Here is a 23,065-nt window from a genome sequence, read left to right as displayed (position 1 = left end):
GAGCTGTAGTTCATGTGAGCATCTAACACCTTCTACTGGAGTGCCAGGGACCCGGGTTCAACTCCAGTCTTGGGTGCTTCCTCCAGGTGCCCTGGTTTCTTCCTACAATCCAAAGATGTGTTAAGTTAGGTGGATTGGCCATGGTAAAAGTTGCCCTGCAGTGTCCAGGGATGTGCACCTTAGGTGGATTAGCCATAGTAGAAACCCCATGTGGGGTTATGGGGACAGGGTGGGGTGTGGGTCTGGGTGGGATGCTGTTTGGTGTCGGTGCAGACTCCATGGACCGAATGGCTGCTTTCTGCACTGTAGGTATTCTACAGTTCTATGTTTCTATACTACATAGCGAGCCTTTCATGTGTTATACCTTGAGTACCAATGACAAAAAATATGAAAGGTTTCAATTCAGCTTTGCCTATACTCTTTCTACTAAATAATTCCCTAAATCATACCATATTCATCTTCCTCTAAAAATCAATGTTGATGCACAGATTGTAATTCATGTCCAACAAAAAAAAATGTAAAAATACTACCTCCTCTTGACTTTTCACAATATAACTCAAATCAGTGTCTAGAATTGCTTTGTAAGCTGAAAAATTAAAATTAAAATGCTGCAACCAACTGTTAAATTTGTTTCGCTCTATGTAACTATGTTTGATGTAACCTTTGCAAAACATGAGAAAATGCTTCGGGCTAATTGCACCTAACAACCTCGCCTGTTCTAGATCACACCCAGCTCTGCATGACCTTTTGTTTGTCTTTTCAACTTTCTGTTTTCCCAAGAAGGTCAGCGAAGTTGCAAGAAAATGCAAAACATGGGGAAAAAAAAGAGCTGTAGTTCTGATTGCCTCTCGAGTATGAATACATGCACCAGTTGGCAGCACTTTCAACTAGGAATCAAACACTTGTGGGTTCTGTAGCAGATTTTAGTGTAATCTGTCTGAATCTTCAATGCAATATTTAGGGTGCCATGCTTTTTCAAAACCCGTTTCTGATTCAGATGGGTGTGCAAGATCAGTGAACTCTCAGTGTCCTGGCCAAACTTCCCCTCCTAGCCATCTTGAACAAAATAGAGTATATGGACACTCATTCATTTGTTGCTTGCGTGAACTTGCTAAAATTGGCTATCATCAAGACAATGACTGCTCTTCAAAAGTTACCTAATAGTTGTAAAATGCTAATGGGTGTTTGTAGGATGTCATAAAGTTCTAAATCAATATAATTCTTTATTGTAAAAACATGTTTAATAATGACAGGTTGACCAGAGCAGCAGAACAAAATATATGCGTTCAAATAACAAACACACATTCCCTATATTTAAACATTTTTTCTTCAAATTTTGATTGTCAAATACTAGTAAATATTCACCAATGCATAAACACATCAATGCAGATATACAAACATCTCAAACATACCCGTGAACATTAATCATCTGGCTTAAAATATATTTAAATCATTTGAACGGTACTCCATCCACCATTATAAACCTTCACTTCCTCCACTACTTGTACACAGGGACAGTCATGTTTATCATCTACAAGCAACTCATCAGGCCTTCTTCAACAGTGCTTCTCAAACCTACAACCTTTATTGCCCAGAAGGACAAGGGTAGCAGTTCATGGGAATGCCACTACCTGCATTTTCTCTGCCAAGTCCCACAGCATTCTGACTTGAACATATACTGCAGTTGCTTCTTAATTTTGAGACCTTACTTTGGAATTCCTGACTTGATGGGAAGACCATCAATATAACAGCTCACTACTGACTCACCATATTCAAGAGCAAATAGGGACAGGCTACAATGACCAGCCTTACCAGTGTTACCCAAATTCCATGTACAAACAAATTGACAGTATTTATTCATTTTATCTCTTTCTGGGCCACATATAGAGTGCACACTGAAGTATATTGGTCCTGATTTTGTGGTAGAAATCACAGTGAGGCTTACAATATCGTAGATCAGAAAGCTCCAGTGCCCATGTATGTGCAGTTAAAAGTGGAAATCAGGAAGTTGGTAGTGAAACAATCCTCCCTCCAGAAGCTGCAACATACTGATATCTCTCCTAGAGACTTAGCACTTAAATACATAGAAAGACTTGCACTTGCCCATTCAAGTAAGTGTGAATGATTAATGCATGATAACTCTTTTTATTTATTCAAGGGATGTGAGCACCACTGGCAAGGCCGCGTTTATTGTCCATCCCTAATTGCCCTTGAGTAGGTGATAATGAGCCACTGGTAGACATGGTGGCCCAGTGGTTAGCACTGCTGTCTTACAGCACCAGGGTCCTGGGTTCAATTTCAGCCTTGGGTGACTGTCTATGTGAAGTTGGCATGTTCTCCCTGTGCCTGTGTGTGTTTCCTCTGAGTGCATCGGTTTTCACCCTTGGTCCCAGGATATGCAGGGTAGGTGGATTGACTATGCTGAATTGTCTTGTAGTGTTCAGGGATGTGCAGGCTTGGTGGGTTGACTATAGTAAACGTGGAGCTATGGGGATTAGGTGGGATGCACTCCAAGCGATTGGTGCTGACTTAATGGGCCAAATAGCTTCTGTCTGCATTGTAGGGATTCTATGTTTCTGTGTTGCAGTCCACGTGCTGTAGATTAACCCACAAAGTAGTTAGAGAGGGAGTTCTAGGATTTTGACCCAGCAACAATGAAGGGAACAGCAATATCATTCCAAGTCAGTATAGTGTGTGCGGCATGGCAGTTGGTAGTGTTCCCATGCATCTGTTCCCCTTAACCTTCTAGACAGTCGTAGCTGTGGATTTGGTTGGTGCTGTCTAAGGAACCTCAGTTGCTTCAGTGCTTCTTGTAGATGGTACACACTGCTGCAACTAAACGTTAATGGTGGAGGGAGTGGATTTTGAAAGTGTTAGACAGAGTGCCAACTGCTTTGTCCTGATGATGTCGAGCTTGACGAGTGTGTTTGGAGTTGCACACATCCAGGCAAATGGAGAGTATTCCATCACACTGTTGACATGTACCTTGTAGATGGTGGGACAGGCTTTAGAAGTCAGGTGGTGAGTTATATGCTGCAAGATTCTTAGCGTCTGACCTGCTCTTGCAGCCACAGAATTTATATGACAAGTCCAGTTCAGATTCTGGTCAATGGTAAGCCCCTAGAATTTTGGTAGTGGGAGATTCAGTACTGGTAATACAAATGAATGTCAAAAGGTGTTGTTTGGATCCTGTCTTTTTGGAGATGATCATTGCCTAGCACTTGTGTGGTGTGAATCTTACTTGGCACTTATCAGCTAAAGCCTAGATGTTGTCCAGTCTGATTGCATTTGGACACAGACTGCTTCAGTCATGAATGGTGCTGAACATTGTTCAATCATCATTGGACATCCCCAACCCAGACTTTATATTGGAGGGAAAGTCACTAATGATGGAGCTGAAGATGTCTGGATCTAGGATAGTACTCTGAGGAACCCCTGCAGTGATGATTTACCTCCAAAATACACAACCATCCTCTTTTGTACTATGTATGGCTCTTACCAGGAGAGAGTTTTACCACAGATTTCACAAACTCCAGATTTGCTTGGGCCCATGTTCCCGTAATCAGTGAAATGCTGCTTTGATGTGAAGGGTAGTCACCCTCATTTTCTATCCAATTTTTCTATGTTTTGAAGCAAGGCTGTAATGGACTGACTGGCCCTGGTGGCACCCAAACTGGGCATTACTGAGCAGGTTATAGATAGCACTGTTGATGATACCTTCCATCGCTCTACTGATGATTGAGAATAGACTGGTGGGGCATTAATTAGCCAGATTGTATTTGTTCATAGTTCATAGAATCCCAGATGGGTTTTTTTCTACAATGGATTCACAGTGATCATTAGATTCTTAATTCAGAATATTTTTATTGAATTCAAATTCCACCATCTGCCATGGCAGGATTCGAACCCGGGTCCCCAGAACATTATCTGGGTCTCTGGATTAACTGTCCAACGATAATACCACTAGGGCATCACCTCCCCCTATAAGTTTGCAATACTTCCAAACTCTGGGACCACTCTCTCGAAAGTTTACAGATCCCAGGATGTTCTCCAGTAATATCAAACTCAGATGCCATCACAATACTGACCAATACTGGCACTCGACTCGCACAATGCTGCTACTTGTTTGTATCCTTCAGCTGGGCTATAGGAATCCAGGATTCACCATGCTAACCTAGTCACCAAGAGAGTTAATATCCATAATACAACCTCCAGTTCAGCCAAAGGTCCTTTCTGCAGTATTTCCATACTCCGGGACCTTCTGTAGTTAGCCCTAATTTGTAGGACTTAGTATTGCTAATCTCCACAACCATGCACTGAAGTGCCATCAAAATTCAAAATGACCAAAATGACCAGCATCCAGCTTGCTCATAAATGTGGCTAAAATCCACAGACCACATTAGCCTTGCTCCTCACACTCCAACATACTAGGTGCCTACTTCTCTCATAGAATCATCATAGGATCATAGAATCCCTACAGTGTGGAAGTAGGCTATTCACCCATCAAGTCCACACCGAACCCCCCCAAAAAGCATCCCACCCAGACCCATCCCCCCTACCCTATCCCTTTGGGTATATTTTTTCTACCATCTTTGTGTGTTTTTTTTAGCTGAGGTCAAATGCTGTAGAGGTAGCGTCCAGTGGTTTTTACATTTTTCACAGAAATCTCTGAGTTTGAATTCACAATGCACTGGGCAAAATTGCACAAAATCATGGCAGCTGATTTTTGTTCCTGTTTTCAAAGGGGAATTTGGAGGTATTTGATTGATGATGACGGTGTGCCATTTATTATCCCATTCCCACTGATGTTTGATAATTTAAAACAGGCTGAGAAACAGAGAAGCAATACTCCCATCAGAAGAATTCAGGAGCCCATAGAATTTGCAGTTGGGGTCCCATTCTGTATTTAGGACTTCAATGAGGTATCACTACCAGTGGAACTGCTATGACAGCTATCCTTAAGGCATCCCACTGCAGAATCTAATAAAGCTGCCACTTGTTCTGAAAGTGCTGATAGAAAGGTGAAGCTTCAATCATCTGCTTCAAACCGTGCTATAGGATTGTTTAATACAGATTTACTTCAATGCAAGTGTTATGTTTTGCAATCAAAACCTTGCAGATTCTCACTCATTTCAACCAGTTACTGAACTTTTGTATGCAGGTGCTGGGGGAGATACCACATGAGGAATTTGGTGACATCACAGACCAGAAAAAAGATTTAGAAATTTTGTCAAAGAAACAATTATCTGCAAACATGAGTCACAAAATGGTAGGTTATTTTTGCTACTTCTGGTTTTAAAAGCTTGTACATAATTTGGAGACAAATCGAACAAAATAATATAAAAACTGCCTGCTGCATTATTTGCATTTTCTTCTTATTTCTTTACAGGAAGAAAAGGAAAAGGATATTGTAGAAGTGTTTGTGAACACAGAGGCTGAAGTAGGTGCAACTGGTTTCAGTGTTAAAAGGGGAGAAAAAGAGGGCATATTTATCAAACATGTTCTGAAGGAGTCTCCTGCAGCAAAACAGCTAAGAATGAGAGAAGGTAATGCATATCTAAATATTCACTGAATATTGTGTGAAGGTTTAAAACCAAAAGAATTAGTGTGGTTATCTAATTTGCTAACAAAGGCCTATAGACTGTGGAGATTCCTGGTTTAATACTTAACCTCTGCTGAGTTAGCTAATCACAGCTGGTGCATTGCTTGAAACAATTAAAGTTGATCTTAGCTTCCCCAAGCTCGACAATAGCAAAACCAACCCGTGTTCCTTTTGCTTTAACTATCATGACCTAGTGATCTCTACTGGAAAGTGCAAGTGGGGATAGAATCCAACTATGTCCCGATATTCAAATACTTTGATTTGCACAGCAAACACATTGGAGGCCAGCATGCATCTTAGGACCTTAGTAACACTGCTGGGAATATCCTCTGGAGTATTCCTGATTCACAGAGGGTGAGATGGTACCTGTGCACATCTAAATTAGGGTTTCTGCCAAGCTTCTGCTGAAGCTATTATAGTCAGGAGAATCCAGATCATCTTCAAGCAAGGACATGATAAAAGAGAAGAAAGTACTAAGTGATCATATTCAGGTATTCTGTGGAATTAGTAGACTATTACATTAGAAATGTGAGTATATAAGTTGTTAATGCATTGGGGTGACATTTTTCAGTCCATGCATAACTTATGATCTGTAGAAAAATAACAAACAAGCCAACATCATGCAAACGTACTGTCCATCTTCTAATGTAATCAGCAATCATTACATTTAACTCACCCATCTACATTTCTTTGCTATTTCATTTTAAGCAGACTAATGTCTCTGGTGAAAAGTAGAAGAAAGAATTTAATTGAATACTTTTAAAGGGTAATGCAGAATCTGAAGTACCTTACTATGAAAAATCCCAGGCGATTCATTGTCTGAATTTTCTAGTCTACATCTGACATGAAATATAGCATTATCAACACATAGTGTGATAACTAGAACTTCATAAAATAGTATAACAAAGTTATTCATGACTTTACTCTGTAATACTCTGATTTGTATGATGATAGCTATCATTTTAAGAGAATCTGAGAGCATGTTATGCAGCTATGTTAAATCCAACAGATTTATTACTGTAAATTGGATAATTCTTATTCCTCAAGTTGCAGCTCCACACAGCCTAAATATGAAAAAACAAACCTTACTTGTGCAAATACAAAGAACAAAGAACAAAGAAAATTACTCACAAGAACAGGCCCTTTGGCCCTCCAGGTGTGCACTGACATGCTGCCCATCACAACTAAAACCCCCGTCTCTTCCGGGGACCGTATCCCTCTATTCCCATCCTATTCATGTATTTGTCAAGATGCCCTTTAAAAGTCACTATCATATCTGCTTCTACTACCTCCCCTGGCAGCGAGTTCCAGGCACCCACCACCCTCTGTATAAAAAACTTGCCTCGTACATCACCTTTAAACCTTGCCCCTCACACCTTAAACCTATGGCCCCTGGTAACTGATTCTTTCACCCTGGAAAAAAGCTTCTGACTGTCCATGCCTTTCATAATCTTGTATCCTCTATCAGGTCATCCCTCAATCTCCGTCGTTCCAGTGAGAACAACCCAAGTTTCTCTAACATCTCCTCATAGTTAAGGCCCTCCATACCAGGCAACATCCTCGTAAATCTTTTCTGTACCCTCTCCAAAGCCACCACATCCTTCTGGTAGTGTGGTGACCAGAATTGAACACAATATTCCAAATGTGGCCGAACTAAGGTTCTGTAAAGCTGCAACATTATCTGCCAATTTTTAGACTCAGTGCCCTGGCCGATGAAGGCAAGCATGCCGTACGCCTTGTTGACTACCTTTTCTACCTGCATTGCCACTTTCAGTGACCTGTGTACCTATACACCCAGATCTCTCTGCCTATCAATACTCTTAAAGGTTCTGCCATTTACTGTATATTTTCCAATGGGATTAGACCTTTCAAATTGCATTACCTCATATTTTTCCAGATTAAAATCTATCTGCCATCTCTCTGCCCAAGGCACCAACCGATCTATATTCTGTTGTATCCTTTGTCGGTCTTCATCGCTATCTGCAATTCCACCAACCTTTGTGTCATCAGCAAACTTACTAATCAGACCAGTTACATTTTCCTCCAAATAATTTATATATATTACAAATAGCAAAGGTCCCAGCACTGATCACTGAGGAGCGCCACTAGTCACAGCCTTCCATTCAGAAACGCATACTTCTACTGCTACCCTCTGTCTTTTATGACCAAGCCAGTTTTTTTTATCCATCTTGCAAGCTCACCTCTGACCCCATGCCACTTTACCTTCTGTATCAGCCTGCCATGAGGGACCTTGTCAAAGGCCTTACTGAACTCCATGTAGACAGCATCCACTGCCCTACCCTCATCGATCATCTTCGTTACTTTCTCAAAAAACTCAACCAATTTAGTGAGACACAACCTCCCCTTCACAAAATCATGTTGCCTCTTGCTAATACGCCCACTTATTTCCAAGTGGGAGTAAATCCTGTCTCGACGAATCCTCTCCAATAATTTCCCTACCACTGATGAAAGGCTCACCAGCTTGTAATTAGCTGGATTATCCCTGCCACCCTTCTTAAACAAAGGAACACATTGGCTATTCTCCAATCCTCTGGGACCTCCCCTGTAACCAGTGAGGATACAAAGATTTCCCTCAAGGCCCCAGCAATTTCCTCCCTTGCCTCTCTCAGTATTCTGGGGTATATCCCATCAGGCCCTGGAGACTTGTCTACCTTAATGTTTTTCAAGACCCCCAATACCTCCTCCCTTTTGATTTCAACATGACCCAAACTATCTACACACCCTTCCCCAGACTTACCATCTACCAAGTCCTTCTCTATGGTGAATACTGACGCAAAGTATTCATTTAATACCTCGCCCATTTCCTCTGGCTCCACAGATAAATTTCATTCCCTGTCCTTGAGAGGGCCAACCCTCTCCCTGGCTACCCTCTTGCTCTTTATATATGTATAAAAAGCCTTGGGATTTTCCTTAATCCTGTTGGCCAATGACTTTTTATGACCCCTTTTAGCTCTCCTGACTCTTTGTTTAAATTTCTTTTGACTTTCCGTGTATTCCACCCTTGCTTCGTGAGTTCCCAGCCCCCTAGCCTTGATATATGCTTCCTTTTTCCTTTTGATTAGGCTCACAATATCTCTCGTTATCCAAGGTTCCCTAAACTTGCCATGCTTATCCTTCATCCTTTTCGGAATGTGCCAGCCCTGCATTCCCAGCAACTTACACTTGCCAGATACCAGATGTTGATTTGCCCTCAAACATCTGCCTCCAATCTACATTCTTCAGTTCCTGCCTAATATTGTTGTAATTAGCCTTCCCTCAATTTAGCACTTACACCTGACAACTACGCTTATCTCTATCCATCAGTACCTTAAAGCTTACTGAATTGTGATCAGCATACGAAGGCTTATTCGCACAGAACAGCTGGTGTAACTTTGGAAAAAAGGCAATTGCCAAAATTTATAATGCTGTAAATATCACTTAATGTCAACTTAGTACTGCTAAATTATAGAAAAATAATATGTCAGTACAAGTATTATAGAAAGCAAGGCTGAGGCCTGGACCATGTGATAGTAACAACATTGAAACATGTTTGAGGTCATTAGTTCTCTTAAACTGACAACCATTTCCGAAGTCCATACTTAATTCTAACAGGCTTAGACAGTCTAGATGCAGGAAGGATGTTTCCCTCGTTAAGTCACAGTCTCAGTATAGGCCATTTAGGACTGACATAAAGAAACATTTCTTCACTCAAAGAAAGGTCAATCTGTGGAATTCACTTCCAAAGGAGTCTGTGGAGTCAGGGTCACCGAGCCTATTTAAAAAAGGAAATTGATAACATTTTGAAATATGAAGGGCATCAAGGGGTATGGAGAGAAAGTGGGAATAAGGCGATTGAGGTAGAGGATCAGCAATGATCATATTGAATGGTGGAGCGAGGTTATAGGACTCCTACTCCTAATATCTATATTTCTCTGTTTCACACATGCGCAGTTAACTAGAAATCTAGAAATTCCTATCAGGAATTCCCCTTAAGACAGTTTATTTCACTTCATCCTCACTGTAACCCACTAGAAATCAGAAAACTGACATAAACTTTCCCTTTTATGCTCTAATATCACAGTTAAAATCTTACTCAAGAATTACTTATTATTAATTAAATATAATTGCGTTTTTAATTTTATAACTGTTGCTGAAGAACCTCTTGGGCCCTGGAATATTAATTTCATCCATGTATAAGGTAAACATTCTGCATCCTGTAAAAATGTTCAGGTTTTGATATAATTTTAAAAATGTTTATGGTGTCTCTACTTCTAATGTGTGCATACCAATCAGCCATTTTATTTTATACAAGATAATTCGAGATAATCATTTTATATCCTGGTTTGCTGACAATCCCCACTAACCCCAACACCGCCGGCACCTTTCCCTGCAACCGCAGGAAGTGCTACACCTGTCCCTACACCTCCTCCCTCACCACCATTCAAAGCACCAAACAAACCTTCCACATTAGACAGGTGTTCACCTACACATCCGTCAATGTGGTCTACTGCATCCGCTGCTCCCACTGTGTTCTCCTCTACATTGGTGAGACCAAGCGGAGGCTCAGAGACTGTTTTGTAGAGCATCTGTGCTCTGTTTGCGACAAATGACAACACCTTCCAGTTGCGAACCATTTTAGCTCCCCCTCCCACTCCCTGTGTGACATGTCCATCCTGGGCCTCCTCCAGTGTCACAATGATGCCACCCGCAAACTGGAGGTGCAGCATCTCATATTCTGCCTTGGAAGCCTACATCCCAGTGGCCTAAACATGGAATTCACCATTTTCAAAATCTCCCCACCCCAGCCTCATCCCATGACCAACCTTCCCTCCTATTCCCTTGACCTAACACAACCCGTCCGTCTTCTCTCCCACCTATCGGCCCCTCCCACCTCACTGACCAATCCCCACCATTCCCTACCTGCACTCACCTATCGCCATCCCACCTACCTTCCCCAGCCCCACCCTTCCTCTCTCTCTATGTATTTCTGAGCTCCCTTCCCCCTCCATTTCTGAAGAAGGGTCCCGACCTGAAACATCAACTTTCCTGCTCTTCTGATGGTGCCTGACCTGCTGTGTTCCTCCAGCTCCACACTGTGTTATGTCAATGTGATTGGTTGCTTGTCCTACTGGATGGCAGCATTTTGTTGGACCTCTGGAGATTTTCTTGACTTGGCAACAAATTCAAACCAATGTGAAAAGGGAAATCTGCATTACAGAGATCATTACATATTTGTAGGTAACTTTCTTTGAAGTCAGAAACTAGTGCCACCACTTCACAACCAATCTGAGCCATATCTGAGCCAAAGTTTGATTCCATAGCAAGATATAAACATATTGATTGCACTTATGCAAATCTTTAGGAAGGAGAAAATAAGTTCATTCTATCAAAGGAAAGCCTGCTTTTTAATTTAAGCAAAGTAACTTCAATTCAAATAAAGAAAACTACTCACTAAAGATCAAAGATCCCTGTGAACATTAACACCAAGAAAACAAACAATACATACTCTGTTATAGCAATTTTATATTTGGTTAGATTTCATCAATAATTCTCTACCCATGCTGCAATTTTACTGACAATGGTTCTATATATAAAAGTACCTGGAATTATGATTTACAAAATGTAAAATTAGATCTTCTTTTCTTCAATTATAACTAGGCCTATTCATTCTATTTTATTGATGGAAGTAATGCAATTTATTATATCTTGCATTCTTAATTGTTTTGCCTCCAACAAATACCTTTTTACATGCAATCATTGTAGATATGTAAATAACAATGACTACAGTGGTCATTTTACTGAGCTAGTAATCCAGAGGCCTGGACTAATAGTTAGAGAACATGAAATTCCAGGATAGCAATTTGAGAATTTGTGTTCAGCCTAAAGCCAAACAGCCTTAATATCAATAGCTTGTTGTCAGTAAAAGTGATACTGTTGGTTCATTATGTCCTTTACGAGAAGGAAACTTTACATCCTGATATACCTAACCAAGCTTTCATTTGGCTCCTGTCCAACTTCAACCTAGTCAGTCTTAGCTAAGTGAGTGACATAACAATCATTCAGTTCTAAAGAAAGTCCACTAGCACCTCTCAGGCTAGCTGAGAATAGAAAATAAGTGCATATGAACATAAGAACCAAGAGCAGGAGTAGGCAAGTCAGCCCCTTGAGCCTGCTCTGCTATTTAACAAAAACATGGCTGATCTTACCTTGGCCTTAACTCCACTTAACTGTCCACTCTCCAGAATCCTTTAACCCATGACTGCTTAAAAATCTCCTCAAAGTTATTCAGTGTCCCAGTATCCAGTAAATTCCACAGATTCACGACCCTTTGAGAGAAGTAATTCTTCCTCATCTCAGTTTCAACCTGCCACCCCTTAACTTAAAACTATGATCTCTTATTCTAGATTGCCCCACAGGGGAAAACATCCGCTGGATGTCTAATAAATGTCAGTAAAACAACAAATCATTCACAATATGTTCCAGAGATAATACCAGTGACCCAGTAGATTTGAGTTTGGTATTGGTCGAGGGAGCAATAATGGGAGAAAAGGATTCCTTTCTCCTCTGGAACAGTACCGCAGAATCTTTTATAGCGACCACAACAAACCGCTAGGGCTTCAGCTACAGGTCTAATCTGAAAGATCACACATCTGACAATGCAGTACACCCCTCCATATTTTACTGCTTAAATTATGTACTCAAACCCTGGGATAGGCCTGAATTGACTATCCTTTGAGTCAGAGGCTAGAGTGATATTATCTCAGCCAAATTAATATATTGTCAAGACATTTATACATTTCTACTACTTGCAGAAACAAAATGATAGTTTACCATGTTCAGAGGTTACTGTTGTATGTGCAACTAAACTGTGCCTGCATATCATCATGCGATAGGTTTGCTGCCATCATCCTCTTTAAATGGGTATTTAGAGCAGTACAGTAGATCAAGTATTGGCCTAACTAGAAAAGGCTCTTATATTGAACAAGGAGTAGTTGATTGCATGTTAGCAACTAGATACAGGTGTTATTATGGCAGTTGATGTTATTACTGGACAAGTTAGATCCCAGACTAAAATCTAGTTTGATAGATCACATTTTGTTTTGTTTCTTTTCCTTTTTTAACAAGGTGGTCTCTGACTGAAATACTAGCACATGATATTGCAGGTATGGTTTTGACAAAAAAAAAGTTGATTATGCAAAAGAAATGAAGATAGAATAAACCAAACTACTTACATATAACACATGTATAAATACTTAGAAACACACAATAAGAATACAATCCTATTAATCCCAATAGTATCAAATTATAGTTCACAAATACCAGAGAGATGTCCTTTTCAATCCCACATAATGCTTGACTTAGCTATGGCTTCAATTCCTAGTCATGTGAATCTGATAGATTCATCATGTAACTGAGCTTAAGCATACTGAGCTTCATATAACCCCTTCAGGGCTTTAACCAAATATTTCTGTTCTGGGATTTTCAAACTAAACTCGTTATACTGAGGCAATATAGGTTAACAATTCTAAAGTATCTTTTCCCTTTCTCAGGAGAAATTGTTTTACATGTTCAGCTTCCACTAAGAACCCTGTAGAACTGCCCAAATTGAAATTTAAAATCCCCTTTTCTTCAAGCTCTGGATGTTTCCCCTAAATCCAAAACAATTCTAGAATCTTCTTTCTGAAAACTTAATATACTACACTGTTTACTTGGTTCACTTTGTAAATTCTCTCAATGGCAAAAATTTCCCATTACTCTTGAGGATGTCTTTCTCTCACACTGTATATTAAAAGAAATAACCAGGTGTACAGAAACAGTGACAACAAGGTGTAGAGCTAGATGAACACAGCAGGCCAAGCAGCATCAGAGGAGCAGGAAGGCTGACGTTTCGGGAAGGGTCTAGACCCAAAACGTCAGCTTTCCTGCTCCTCTGATGCTGCTTGGCCTGCTGTGCTCATCCAGCTCTACACCTTGTTGTCTCAGATTCTCCAGCATCGGCAGTTCCTACTATCTCTACAGAAACAGTCGCAAGTTAATCACAATAGCCCTTCAAACAGAGAATGTGGGAAAATCCATATTCCATGCTAGTTTAAAGTAAAAATTCATAGATAAAAAATAAGCAATATAAATTACACAACTTACATCACACAGGTTACACTGATGTGATAAATGTTGTTAAAGAGACAATGAAGAGGATCAGATATTAAGTTTTACTCCCCAAGCCATACATCCACAAGTTCAAATGACATTATTATTGTGGGTGGTGTGCATGGCTTTCTGCTGTATTCACTCTTTCATACCCAAATGCAGCAGTTACAATAGTTCCCATTCATGTTTTCCAGTAAAGGTATGTTTTCATTCTGTTTGTGCCAAATGCAGTAGGGCTTACTGTACCAGATAGTACCTTAACTAAGGAACTTTGCCAAAGAAATTGAAAAGACTTAAAATCACTTTGGGGTCTGATCACTATTTAACCTTGTGTATGATTTTGTTTTCCATCAGGTGACCAACTTATCAGTGCTACAATTTATTTTGATAATGTCAAATATGAGGACGCACTCAAGATTTTGCAGTACTCAGAACCATACAAAATGAAATACTGCCTGAAACGAACAATATATGACACAATAGGATCAGAGGCAGTTGAAGTAAAAGGAAGTAAACCTATTGTGGTGGGTCTATTTTCCATTAAATATCAGTTGTTCACTATTTCTACTGTTAATGTTATTTCTTTAGAAATTACTTAAAAATATATAGTTAAGTACATTCTGTTGGCAGTTTTTAATATGAGTACTACTGTACAAGGCAGAAACAACACTGAGAGGACAGTAAGGCAGGACATTCACAGTGAGAAAAAGATTACCACTTAAATTCTACTCACTCTTAAAATATGGTTCGTTATTCATCCTTGATGTAGTTCAGTAGAGGATAGATAGACTTTTTAAGTTCACCTTGCAGAAGATGACAATTGGTGAAAGCTATTTAGAAGAACAATTATCTGTAATATTTCACTGGTTACTGTTTTCAGACAGGTCTTGACATTTATCACTAACTACTAGGTTAAGATCACAGGAACACTGGTAGGCTATTCAGTTTATCTAGCCTGCTTTACTATTTTTAAAAATAATCACAGCCATATGTTTTAAATCTCTTTCTCACATGCATTCTCTGTGTTCTAGAATAGGGAGACTCTTCCAAGATGTATTACTGAATGAACAAAGGGAGTTTATATGAATCAGGCTATTAATTGCCAGAATGGCCATTATTCTCTAATATGCCAGGCAGCTCAAGGAGAGTAGAGGATTGAACATGTGACATCTATCAGTAGGCATGTCAATTTTATAAAAGCACCTAAAACCTACTTAATTTGGTCTCACCTCCATAAAGTTCATTTCTGTTGTAGCAAATTTAGTTTGAATGTCTGCAATATTTATTTAGGATACTCTGTAGTATGTTTTTTCTTTCATTGTCTTACGACATCACCTTTTTCCATTTTTCAGCGGGACTATACCAGGGGTGGGGAGTGGGGTGGGGGAATGCAATACCTTTGTGGACTTCTAGGCAAATGGAAAGATGATGAGTTGAGTAGTACTATGTCCTGCCTTCACTCTTCCTCCTTCTCCTCATGAGATACCTGACAGAGAATTCTGTGGCTTTGTGATGTATGGAGATTGCAGCAGACCACCACAGACTTTAACATACTTGAAAGTGTTTCTCTCAAGGTAAACTTGCAGGTTGAGTCAGTAGTCAGGAAGGCAAATGCAATGTTGGCATTTATTTTGAGAGGACTTGAATATAAAAGCAGGGATGTACTACTGAGGCTTTATAAGGCTCCATCATGTGGAGTATTGTGTGCAGTTTTGGGCCCCATATCTCAGGAAGAATGTACTGGCCCTGGAGCAAGTTCAGAGGAGGTTCACAAGAATGGTCCCAGGAATGGAAAGCTTAACATATGAGGAACGTTTGAGGACTCTGGGACTATACTCATTGGAGCTTAGAAGGATGAGGGGGGACCTAATTGAAACTTACAGAATCCTGAATGGCCTGGACAAAGTGGACGTTGGGAAGATGTTTCCATTGGTAGGAGAGACTAGGATCCGAGGGCACAGGCTTAGAGTAAAGGGAAGACCTTTTAGAACGGAGATAAGGAGAAACTTCTTCAGCCAGAGAGTGGTGAATCTATGGAATTCACTGCTACAGAAGGCTGTGGAGGCCAGGTCATTGAGTACATTTAAGACTGAGATAGATATGTTCTTGATTATCAAGGGGATCAAGGGTTACGGGGAGAAAGCAGGAGAATGGGGTTGAGGAACTTATCAGCCATGATTGAAAGGCGGAGCAGACTCGATGGGCTGAATGGCCTAATTTCTGCTCCTAGGTCTTATGGTGTTATGACTGGAAGGCTGTTTGTGAGTGAGCTAGGTACTAGAAGAGTTACTCCAGCATGCCAGTAGTCTCCTCCATGATGCTCCTGATCACTCCATAGCTCTTATTGTAGATAATTCCCATGCATGGGAAGAGGGTAATCAGTGGCCACCTGCTCTGTATAGGAGGTACTTTTTGTTTCCAAATAGCCACGCTATGGTTCCCTGTGGAATTGCAAAGAGCGCAGGAATAGCAGACTGCTTCAAAATGAAGGTAGCTTTATCCATGCAGCTTATTTAGAAGAGTCAAGATTCCTTAGGTCCTGTTTCTCTGATACATTCACCACTCCCAATACAGACCATCTTCATCACATCCTGGGTGCAGTCTTGCATGGTATATGGGCAGAGGTTGGCTACATCATCCCCTCCCACATGATAAGATCCAGATGTATAGAAGTTCAATGCCACTGCAACCTTTACAGACTCTGCTAGGCCCATTCTTGCCATCGTATAAGGCTTCATGTTGTATTGAAGGAGGTGGTACAAGTAAGCTCCTTGTTGAATCAGACTCAGCTCAAGTATTGCCGCAGGGTTCGATGAAGCTAAGGGAACTGCACTTGAGAACTGATGGTGGGCACAACCTTACTCAAAGAACCCTGCACCTCTTTAGTCTTCACAGAGCTTCCCCTCTATCGGGCTCTGCTCCACTTGCTTGTACATAAGAAATAGGAGCAGGAGCAGGCCACTTGACCCCTTGAGCCTGCCCTGCCATTCAACAAGATGATGGCTGATCTGCCAAAGGCATCAATTCCTCTTTCACGTCAGCTCAGCATAATTGACAACTCCCTGATATTTCAAAATTTTATGTATCTCCTCTTTAAATATCTTCAGTGATCTACAACTCCACAACTATATGACAATTCCAGATTTTCAATACCTCTGGGAGAGGAAATTAATTAACATTTTTAAATGAGTATCCCCTCATTTTGCAACTATGTCTCTTGTTTGACTTTCCACCCCTAATGGAAACATCATCTCATCAACTATCCTGTCAAGACACCCCAGAATCCCTTATGCTTCAATAAGATTGCCCCTATTTTTTATGAATCGTAATTAATAAAGGCCTAACCTGTTTAGCTGTTCTTGATAAGTCAACCCTGTCATCCCAGGAAACAGCCGGGTAAATCTCTTTTGAACAGCTCTCGATGTAATTTTTTATACTCTTTTTAAAATACAAGACCAAAACTGTACACAATACTCCAGGGATGGCCTCACCAACACCCTGTACATCTTTAACAAGATTTTCCCATTTTTAAACTCCAGCCCCCTAATAATAAATTTCGTTCATCATCTTAAGTATCTGGCATGCTAACGTTTGGTGTTTCATGCACAAGAACAACCAGCTACTCCTTTTTGGAGTCTTTCTCCATTTAAATAATAGTCTGCCTTTTGGTGCTTCCTATCAAAGCACTGACCTCACATTGCCCTGCATTAAACACCATCTGCCAAGTTGTTGCCACTCATTAAACCTACTTATACCAGCAGTCCCCAGGTCCCAATGGGTTTGTTTGCTGAGCACATTCATTTATTTATGAGTCAATTTGTATGCAAGTCGGGACACAATGCAGTACTGTGTAATACACTCATCTGTACTGGCGAATGTTTACATGTTGGATCCTTGAAACTAATTGTAATATGGGATCTCATTCGTAAGTACAAGTGTTTGGAAGTTGAAGACTGCTGGTGTGTCCTTTCAGATTTCTTATGTCCTCATCACGACATGCCCTTCTGTCCTTTGTGTATTGTCAGCAAATCTGGATACATTATACTCTGCCCTATCCTCCAAGCCATTAATATTGATAGTAAATAGCTGAGGCCATAGGACAGATCCTTGAGACACTCCACTTGTTAAAAATTTTCAAATGTGAAATAGACTTATTAATACCAACTCTCTGAATTCTGTGTTAATTAATCCTCAATCCATGCCCCCCAATGTTGTGAGGTCTTATCTTGTGCAATAATTTTTTTATGTGGCACTTTATCAAATATGTTTTGATCATCTAAGTACACTATGTTTACTGGTTCCCCTTTACAACTCTGCTTGTTATTTCCTCAAAGATCTCTGGCAAATTTGTCAAACTTGATTTTCTTTTCATAAAATCATGTTGACTCAGTTTGATTGCACTAAGCTTTTCGAAGCTTCTTGCTATTTCTTCCTTAATAATGGACTCCAGCATTTTCCCAATGACATATGTTCAGCTAACTGGCCTATGGTATCCTGCTTTCTGTATCCCTCACTACAATAACAGGGGTATTACATGGACAATTTTCCAATCCACTGAAACCTTCCCAGAATCCAATGAGTTCTGGAATAGTTTCACCAGTGCCTCCACTATCTCCGCAGCACTTCTCTATAAAACCTTGGATGCAGGCCGTTACGTCTGGAGACTTGTCTTCCCTCAGTCCCACATGTTTATCAAATACTTTGTCCCTCGTGATAGAGACTATTACATGATTTCCACCCTCCTCCCACCATCAGGACCTAGTATACCTTTTATCTTTGGGATGTTTATAGTGTATCCCACCATGCAAAATGATGCAAAATATTAGTTTTACTTATCTGCCATTCCCTGTTCCCCATTATCAATTCCCTAGTTTCATTCCCCAATGAGTCCCACACTTAATTTAACTATTCTCTTTCTTTTTAATTTTTTTCCTTTATTCATTCATGGGATGAGGGTGTCGCTGGCTAGGCAGCAATTATTGCCCATCCCTAATTGCCCAGAGGTCAGTTAGGAGTCAACCACATTGCTGTTGGTCTGGAGTCACATGCAGGCCAGACCAGGTAAGGATAGCAGTTTCCTTCCTTAAAGGACATTATTGAACCAGAAGGGTTTTTCCAACAATCGACAATAGATTCATGGTCATCATCAGACTCTCATATCCAGATTTTTATCCATCGGTGGGATTTGAACCCAAGTCCCCAGAACATTACCTGGGCCTCTGAATTAACATTTCAGCGATAATGCCACTAGGCTGTCACCTCCCCATGAGGTGTACTCATAGAGAATAGCTCTAGGTTGTACTCTAGAGTATAGCTCTAGCTATATAGCTATAATTACTGTTGCTGATTGTTTGTTTTTATATTTCTTGCCAATTTACTTCCACAATTAATTTTCTCCCCCCTTTATTAGTTTATTTTAGTCATTAGTCACTTGTTGATCAAGTTGTACGCCCAGAGGTATTGCAACCACAGTTTCCATACCTAGTTCATTGTTGTGCCATCAGATCCTTTGGTCTCCCTAAATGTATCCAGCAGTCCACCAAAAAACATTGGAAAACAAGTCTCAGTACTTCCATGAGGTTACCGTGAAATCATCTTGCTGAAAATAGAATTCCTGGGCCTTCAAATAGCAATTGCAGTGTCACTATGGAGCCCACCATTGTAGCTGTGGTCTGTAGTTGTGGCATTTTCTGCAGCTTTGAAAATATCTGGAGAATATAAATTACATTTATATTGTGGTTTTACATAGAAAAAGGTCCCCAGGCAATTCAAAAAAGATTTATTAATCAAAAGTTGCCTCTGAGCCACAGAGAAGGTTATCAAGAAGAATGGCAAAAAAAATTAATGAAGTAGGTTTTGAAGATGGTCTTAAAGGAGTAGACTGTAGTAGGGAGGGGAATGGGTTTGGGATAGAATCCAGTGCTTCTAGCTTCAGCAGCTTAAGGCTAACACACCATGCTGGAGGGACTGAAATTGGGACTGCACAAGGGATATGAGATGCAGAGGGCTTGGGGGGGTGGGGTGCAATGAATGTTACTGAAGTAAGGAGGGGCAAGGATATGCAAGAGTTTAAAAATGAGGAAAATCTTTGAAAATTGACGTCTTGCTGAGCTGAGAGCCAATGTAGGTAGCGAACTCTGGGTGATCAGTAAGCTGGACGTGGAGAACTTAAGACACAGTCAACAGAATTTTGGAAAGCTCAAGTTTATATAGGAAGGAAGATGGATATGAAGGCATGGAGCTGGTGATAATGGTATGAAGAAGAGTTACAGCAGCAGATGTGGTGAGACGGTTTTCGGGCCATTGAGCTTCAATATCACACCGTCTGCCTGCACTGTCCACATATCCCTTGAAATATTTAATGGGTAGGTATCTATCACACTCTGTCTTGAACACAGCCAATGACTGGGCTTCCACACCTTTCTGAGTTACAGAATTAGAGTTTCTGAATTACAGAAATTCACCACTCTCTGAGTGAAGAAGTCTTTCCTCATCTCAGCCCTAATTCTTATTCAAAGACTGTACACTAGATGACCCTCCACTCTTCACTACTCCAAGTCAGTGATATGTCCATCCTGCATCTACCCTGTTGAGACCTGTAAGAATTTGTATTAATCGTTGTGATCTCCTTTCATTCTTCTGAACTCTGTGGAATACAGACTCCATCAGTCTCTCAAGCTGTCCTCGAAGCACAATTGCACAATCTCAGGGATTAGTCTGGTGAATCTTTTCTGCACCCTCCACACAAATGTATCCTTCTTTAGCTTAGGAGATGAAACTCTATACAATACTCCAAGTCCAGACTCACCAATGCTCTACACAATTGCAGCAAGACTTCTTTACTCCTGTGCTCAAATCCTCTTCTAATAAAGGCTAACAAATCAATAGTTTTTGACTTTCTTAGCGTTTAGTGACTTATAAATGAGGACTGCCAGGTCCCTTTGTAATCAACATTCTCAATCCCATACCATTTAAGGAGTACTCTGCATCTCCATTCCTCCTACAAAGGCAGCATGGTGGCTCAGTGGTTAGCACTGCTGCTTCACCACGCCAGGGACCTGTGTTCAATTCCACCCTCGGGTGACTGTCTGTGTGGAGTTTGCACATTGTCTTCGTGTCTGCGTGGGTTTTCTCCCACTGTCCAAAGATGCGCAGGCTAGGTGGATTGGCCATGCTACATTGCCTGTAGTGTTCAAGGATGTGTAGATTCAGTGGGTTATGTGGGGTTGGGTCTGGGTGGGATGCTCTGAAGGTCGGTGTGGACTTGTTGGGTCAAAGGGCCTATTTCCACATTGTAGGGAATGTCCACATTTTATTATATCTGCCTTCTTCCTGCCCTGTTACTCAGTCTGTCCAAATTCACTTTAAACCTTTTTTGTATTCTCTTCACAACTCACACTCCTACTTGCTGTTGTCTCATCAGCAAATGCAGAAACATTACACTTGGTCCCCACATCCAAATAGTTGATAAAGATTGTGAATGGCTGTTTTGGGGATGGAAGTAAGTGGTTTTGTGGTGATGCAGACAAAATACTAATAGATTGAGGCTTCAGTAACTCAACTGCAGTGCCACATTAGAGCTCAAAATTTTAGAATTTGTTGGGGGAACCAAAGACAGTAGTTTCAAACTTCCAAATATTTAATTGGAGAATATTTCTGTTCATCCAATACTAGATATCAAGCAAGTAGCAGTATTGGTGTGATTACTGATTTTATTTTGATGTTTTGTGTGATATGCTAATGGTCGGCATGCACTTGAGAAATAAAGTGGATGAGGGCATTCATTAGTTGATCCTCAGTAACTCCAGATGCAACAAGGCAGTCATTACAGGTAAATTTCTGGCTCCAAATGGATAGTTAAGAATGGAACTGGACAGAGGATATTCCACTAAGCTGGATGATGAAGATGAGACCTTGGAGTAAGTTGCATGGTTGACCACGTTGAAGGCTATAGAGTGACATAAAAGATAAGGAGGGACTGTGATCATAATCAAAAATGATTTCATTTGCAATATCGATAGGGTGTTTCATTACAATGTTAAGGGCAGTAAACTGATTGGAGGGAATCAAACATGCACCTGTGGTATGACTTTAGAGAGAAAACAGAGGTAGTTTTCAAGGACAAAGGTAGCAAAGACACTTTTTTTTGGAGGAGTGGATACTGGAAGATTTGAAGGGGAAGAGGCCTGAATTTTAGGAGCAGAAAAAGTTAACATCATCAAAAATTGGGGCCAGAAGGGGAAATTGGGTTGTTAGCAGTTTGTTGGAAATAGAGTTAAGGGAGAAACAGGTGGCAGTCAAGGATAAATCAAACTTGAAAGCTCACAATTCAAAATAAGAAAAATTCTGGAGAAAGTTGCAAATTTGGGGCCTGGATGGGTGAAGTTTGACCTAATGGACTTGGGTGACAAAAGGGAAGACGTAGATACAGATGGTCTCACTCTTTATAACAGAGACGTGCATGAATTCCTTGCATTTGCAGTTAAAATTAAATGAAGAGAAGTCAGACAGTGTGGTTTAAGATGAGGATTTGGAGCGGAGAAGATGTTTCAGGAGTTAGCTTTGCATTCTAGAGTGATCCTAGAAGAATGATCAATTTTGAAAGACAAGGCCAGAGCCAGGTAATGCTTTATCCAGTCTAATCATATCTGACAAAGAAAGGTTAAGCCAGTTATAATTATTCAAGTCTCCAGCTCTCTGGGGACTTCAGAAAATGAGGGCTACACCAAGATCTATAACCAGGGTGCAAGGCTGATAGTTTTAATGGGGACATGGACATTAAAAATGATCATGAGGATGTGATTGAACAGATTGGTAGTTTCCTACCATCATATTAAGTAAAGGGCTAAAGGCTAGACAACTGGGAATTCCTAAGCATTAGAGTAAGTGCATGAGGGAGAAGTTATTTTTCTGGAACATACAGGCAAACAGTTTTCATCCTGCTCAAAATTACAACAGATAAGATTACACATGAGATGAAACTGCAGTTTGTGGGAAGTCGAAGTCTGCAATGAACACAAGAAAAGAGTATGGAAATCAAACTGATTGCAGCGTGATCATATAATCAAAAGTAGCTCACAAGGGTATTTCTATAAACATGTACATGTGCCCACTATTAAGATTTTGAGCAAAAAATCTAGGCTATTTACAGAGCAGATTAAGTAACTTATAAGTACAAAGCTACAAATGTGTTACAGAGGTCAACCTTACAAGTGAGTTAAGTTTTGCATTCAAACACATGCACCATCGCTAATTATGAGATAACAAGATGTAGAGCTGGATGAACACAGCAGGCCAAGCAGTATCATAGGAGCA

The 23,065-nt window shown here is 40.4% G+C and overlaps 1 protein-coding gene across 2 annotated transcripts in view; it reads left to right on the top strand.

The window, feature by feature from the left end:
- LOC109915354 (protein AHNAK2-like) overlaps positions 1 to 23,065 on the top strand; it is an 82,844-nt gene that overhangs the window by 41,174 nt on the left and 18,605 nt on the right. For both annotated transcript variants that reach the window (XM_048600340.1, XM_048600339.1), the window contains exons 4-6: positions 5,162 to 5,269; positions 5,390 to 5,546; positions 14,105 to 14,274. In XM_048600340.1, the coding sequence (XP_048456297.1) occupies positions 5,255 to 5,269; positions 5,390 to 5,546; positions 14,105 to 14,274 (342 nt within the window). In that variant the 5' untranslated portion in view covers positions 5,162 to 5,254. The remainder of the gene's footprint in view (positions 1 to 5,161; positions 5,270 to 5,389; positions 5,547 to 14,104; positions 14,275 to 23,065) is intronic.

Source organism: Rhincodon typus, chromosome 8 (assembly GCF_021869965.1).
Source record: "Rhincodon typus isolate 14 chromosome 8, sRhiTyp1.1, whole genome shotgun sequence".
NCBI lineage: Eukaryota > Metazoa > Chordata > Chondrichthyes > Orectolobiformes > Rhincodontidae > Rhincodon > Rhincodon typus.
This window is presented reverse-complemented; position numbering and strand designations above follow the sequence as displayed.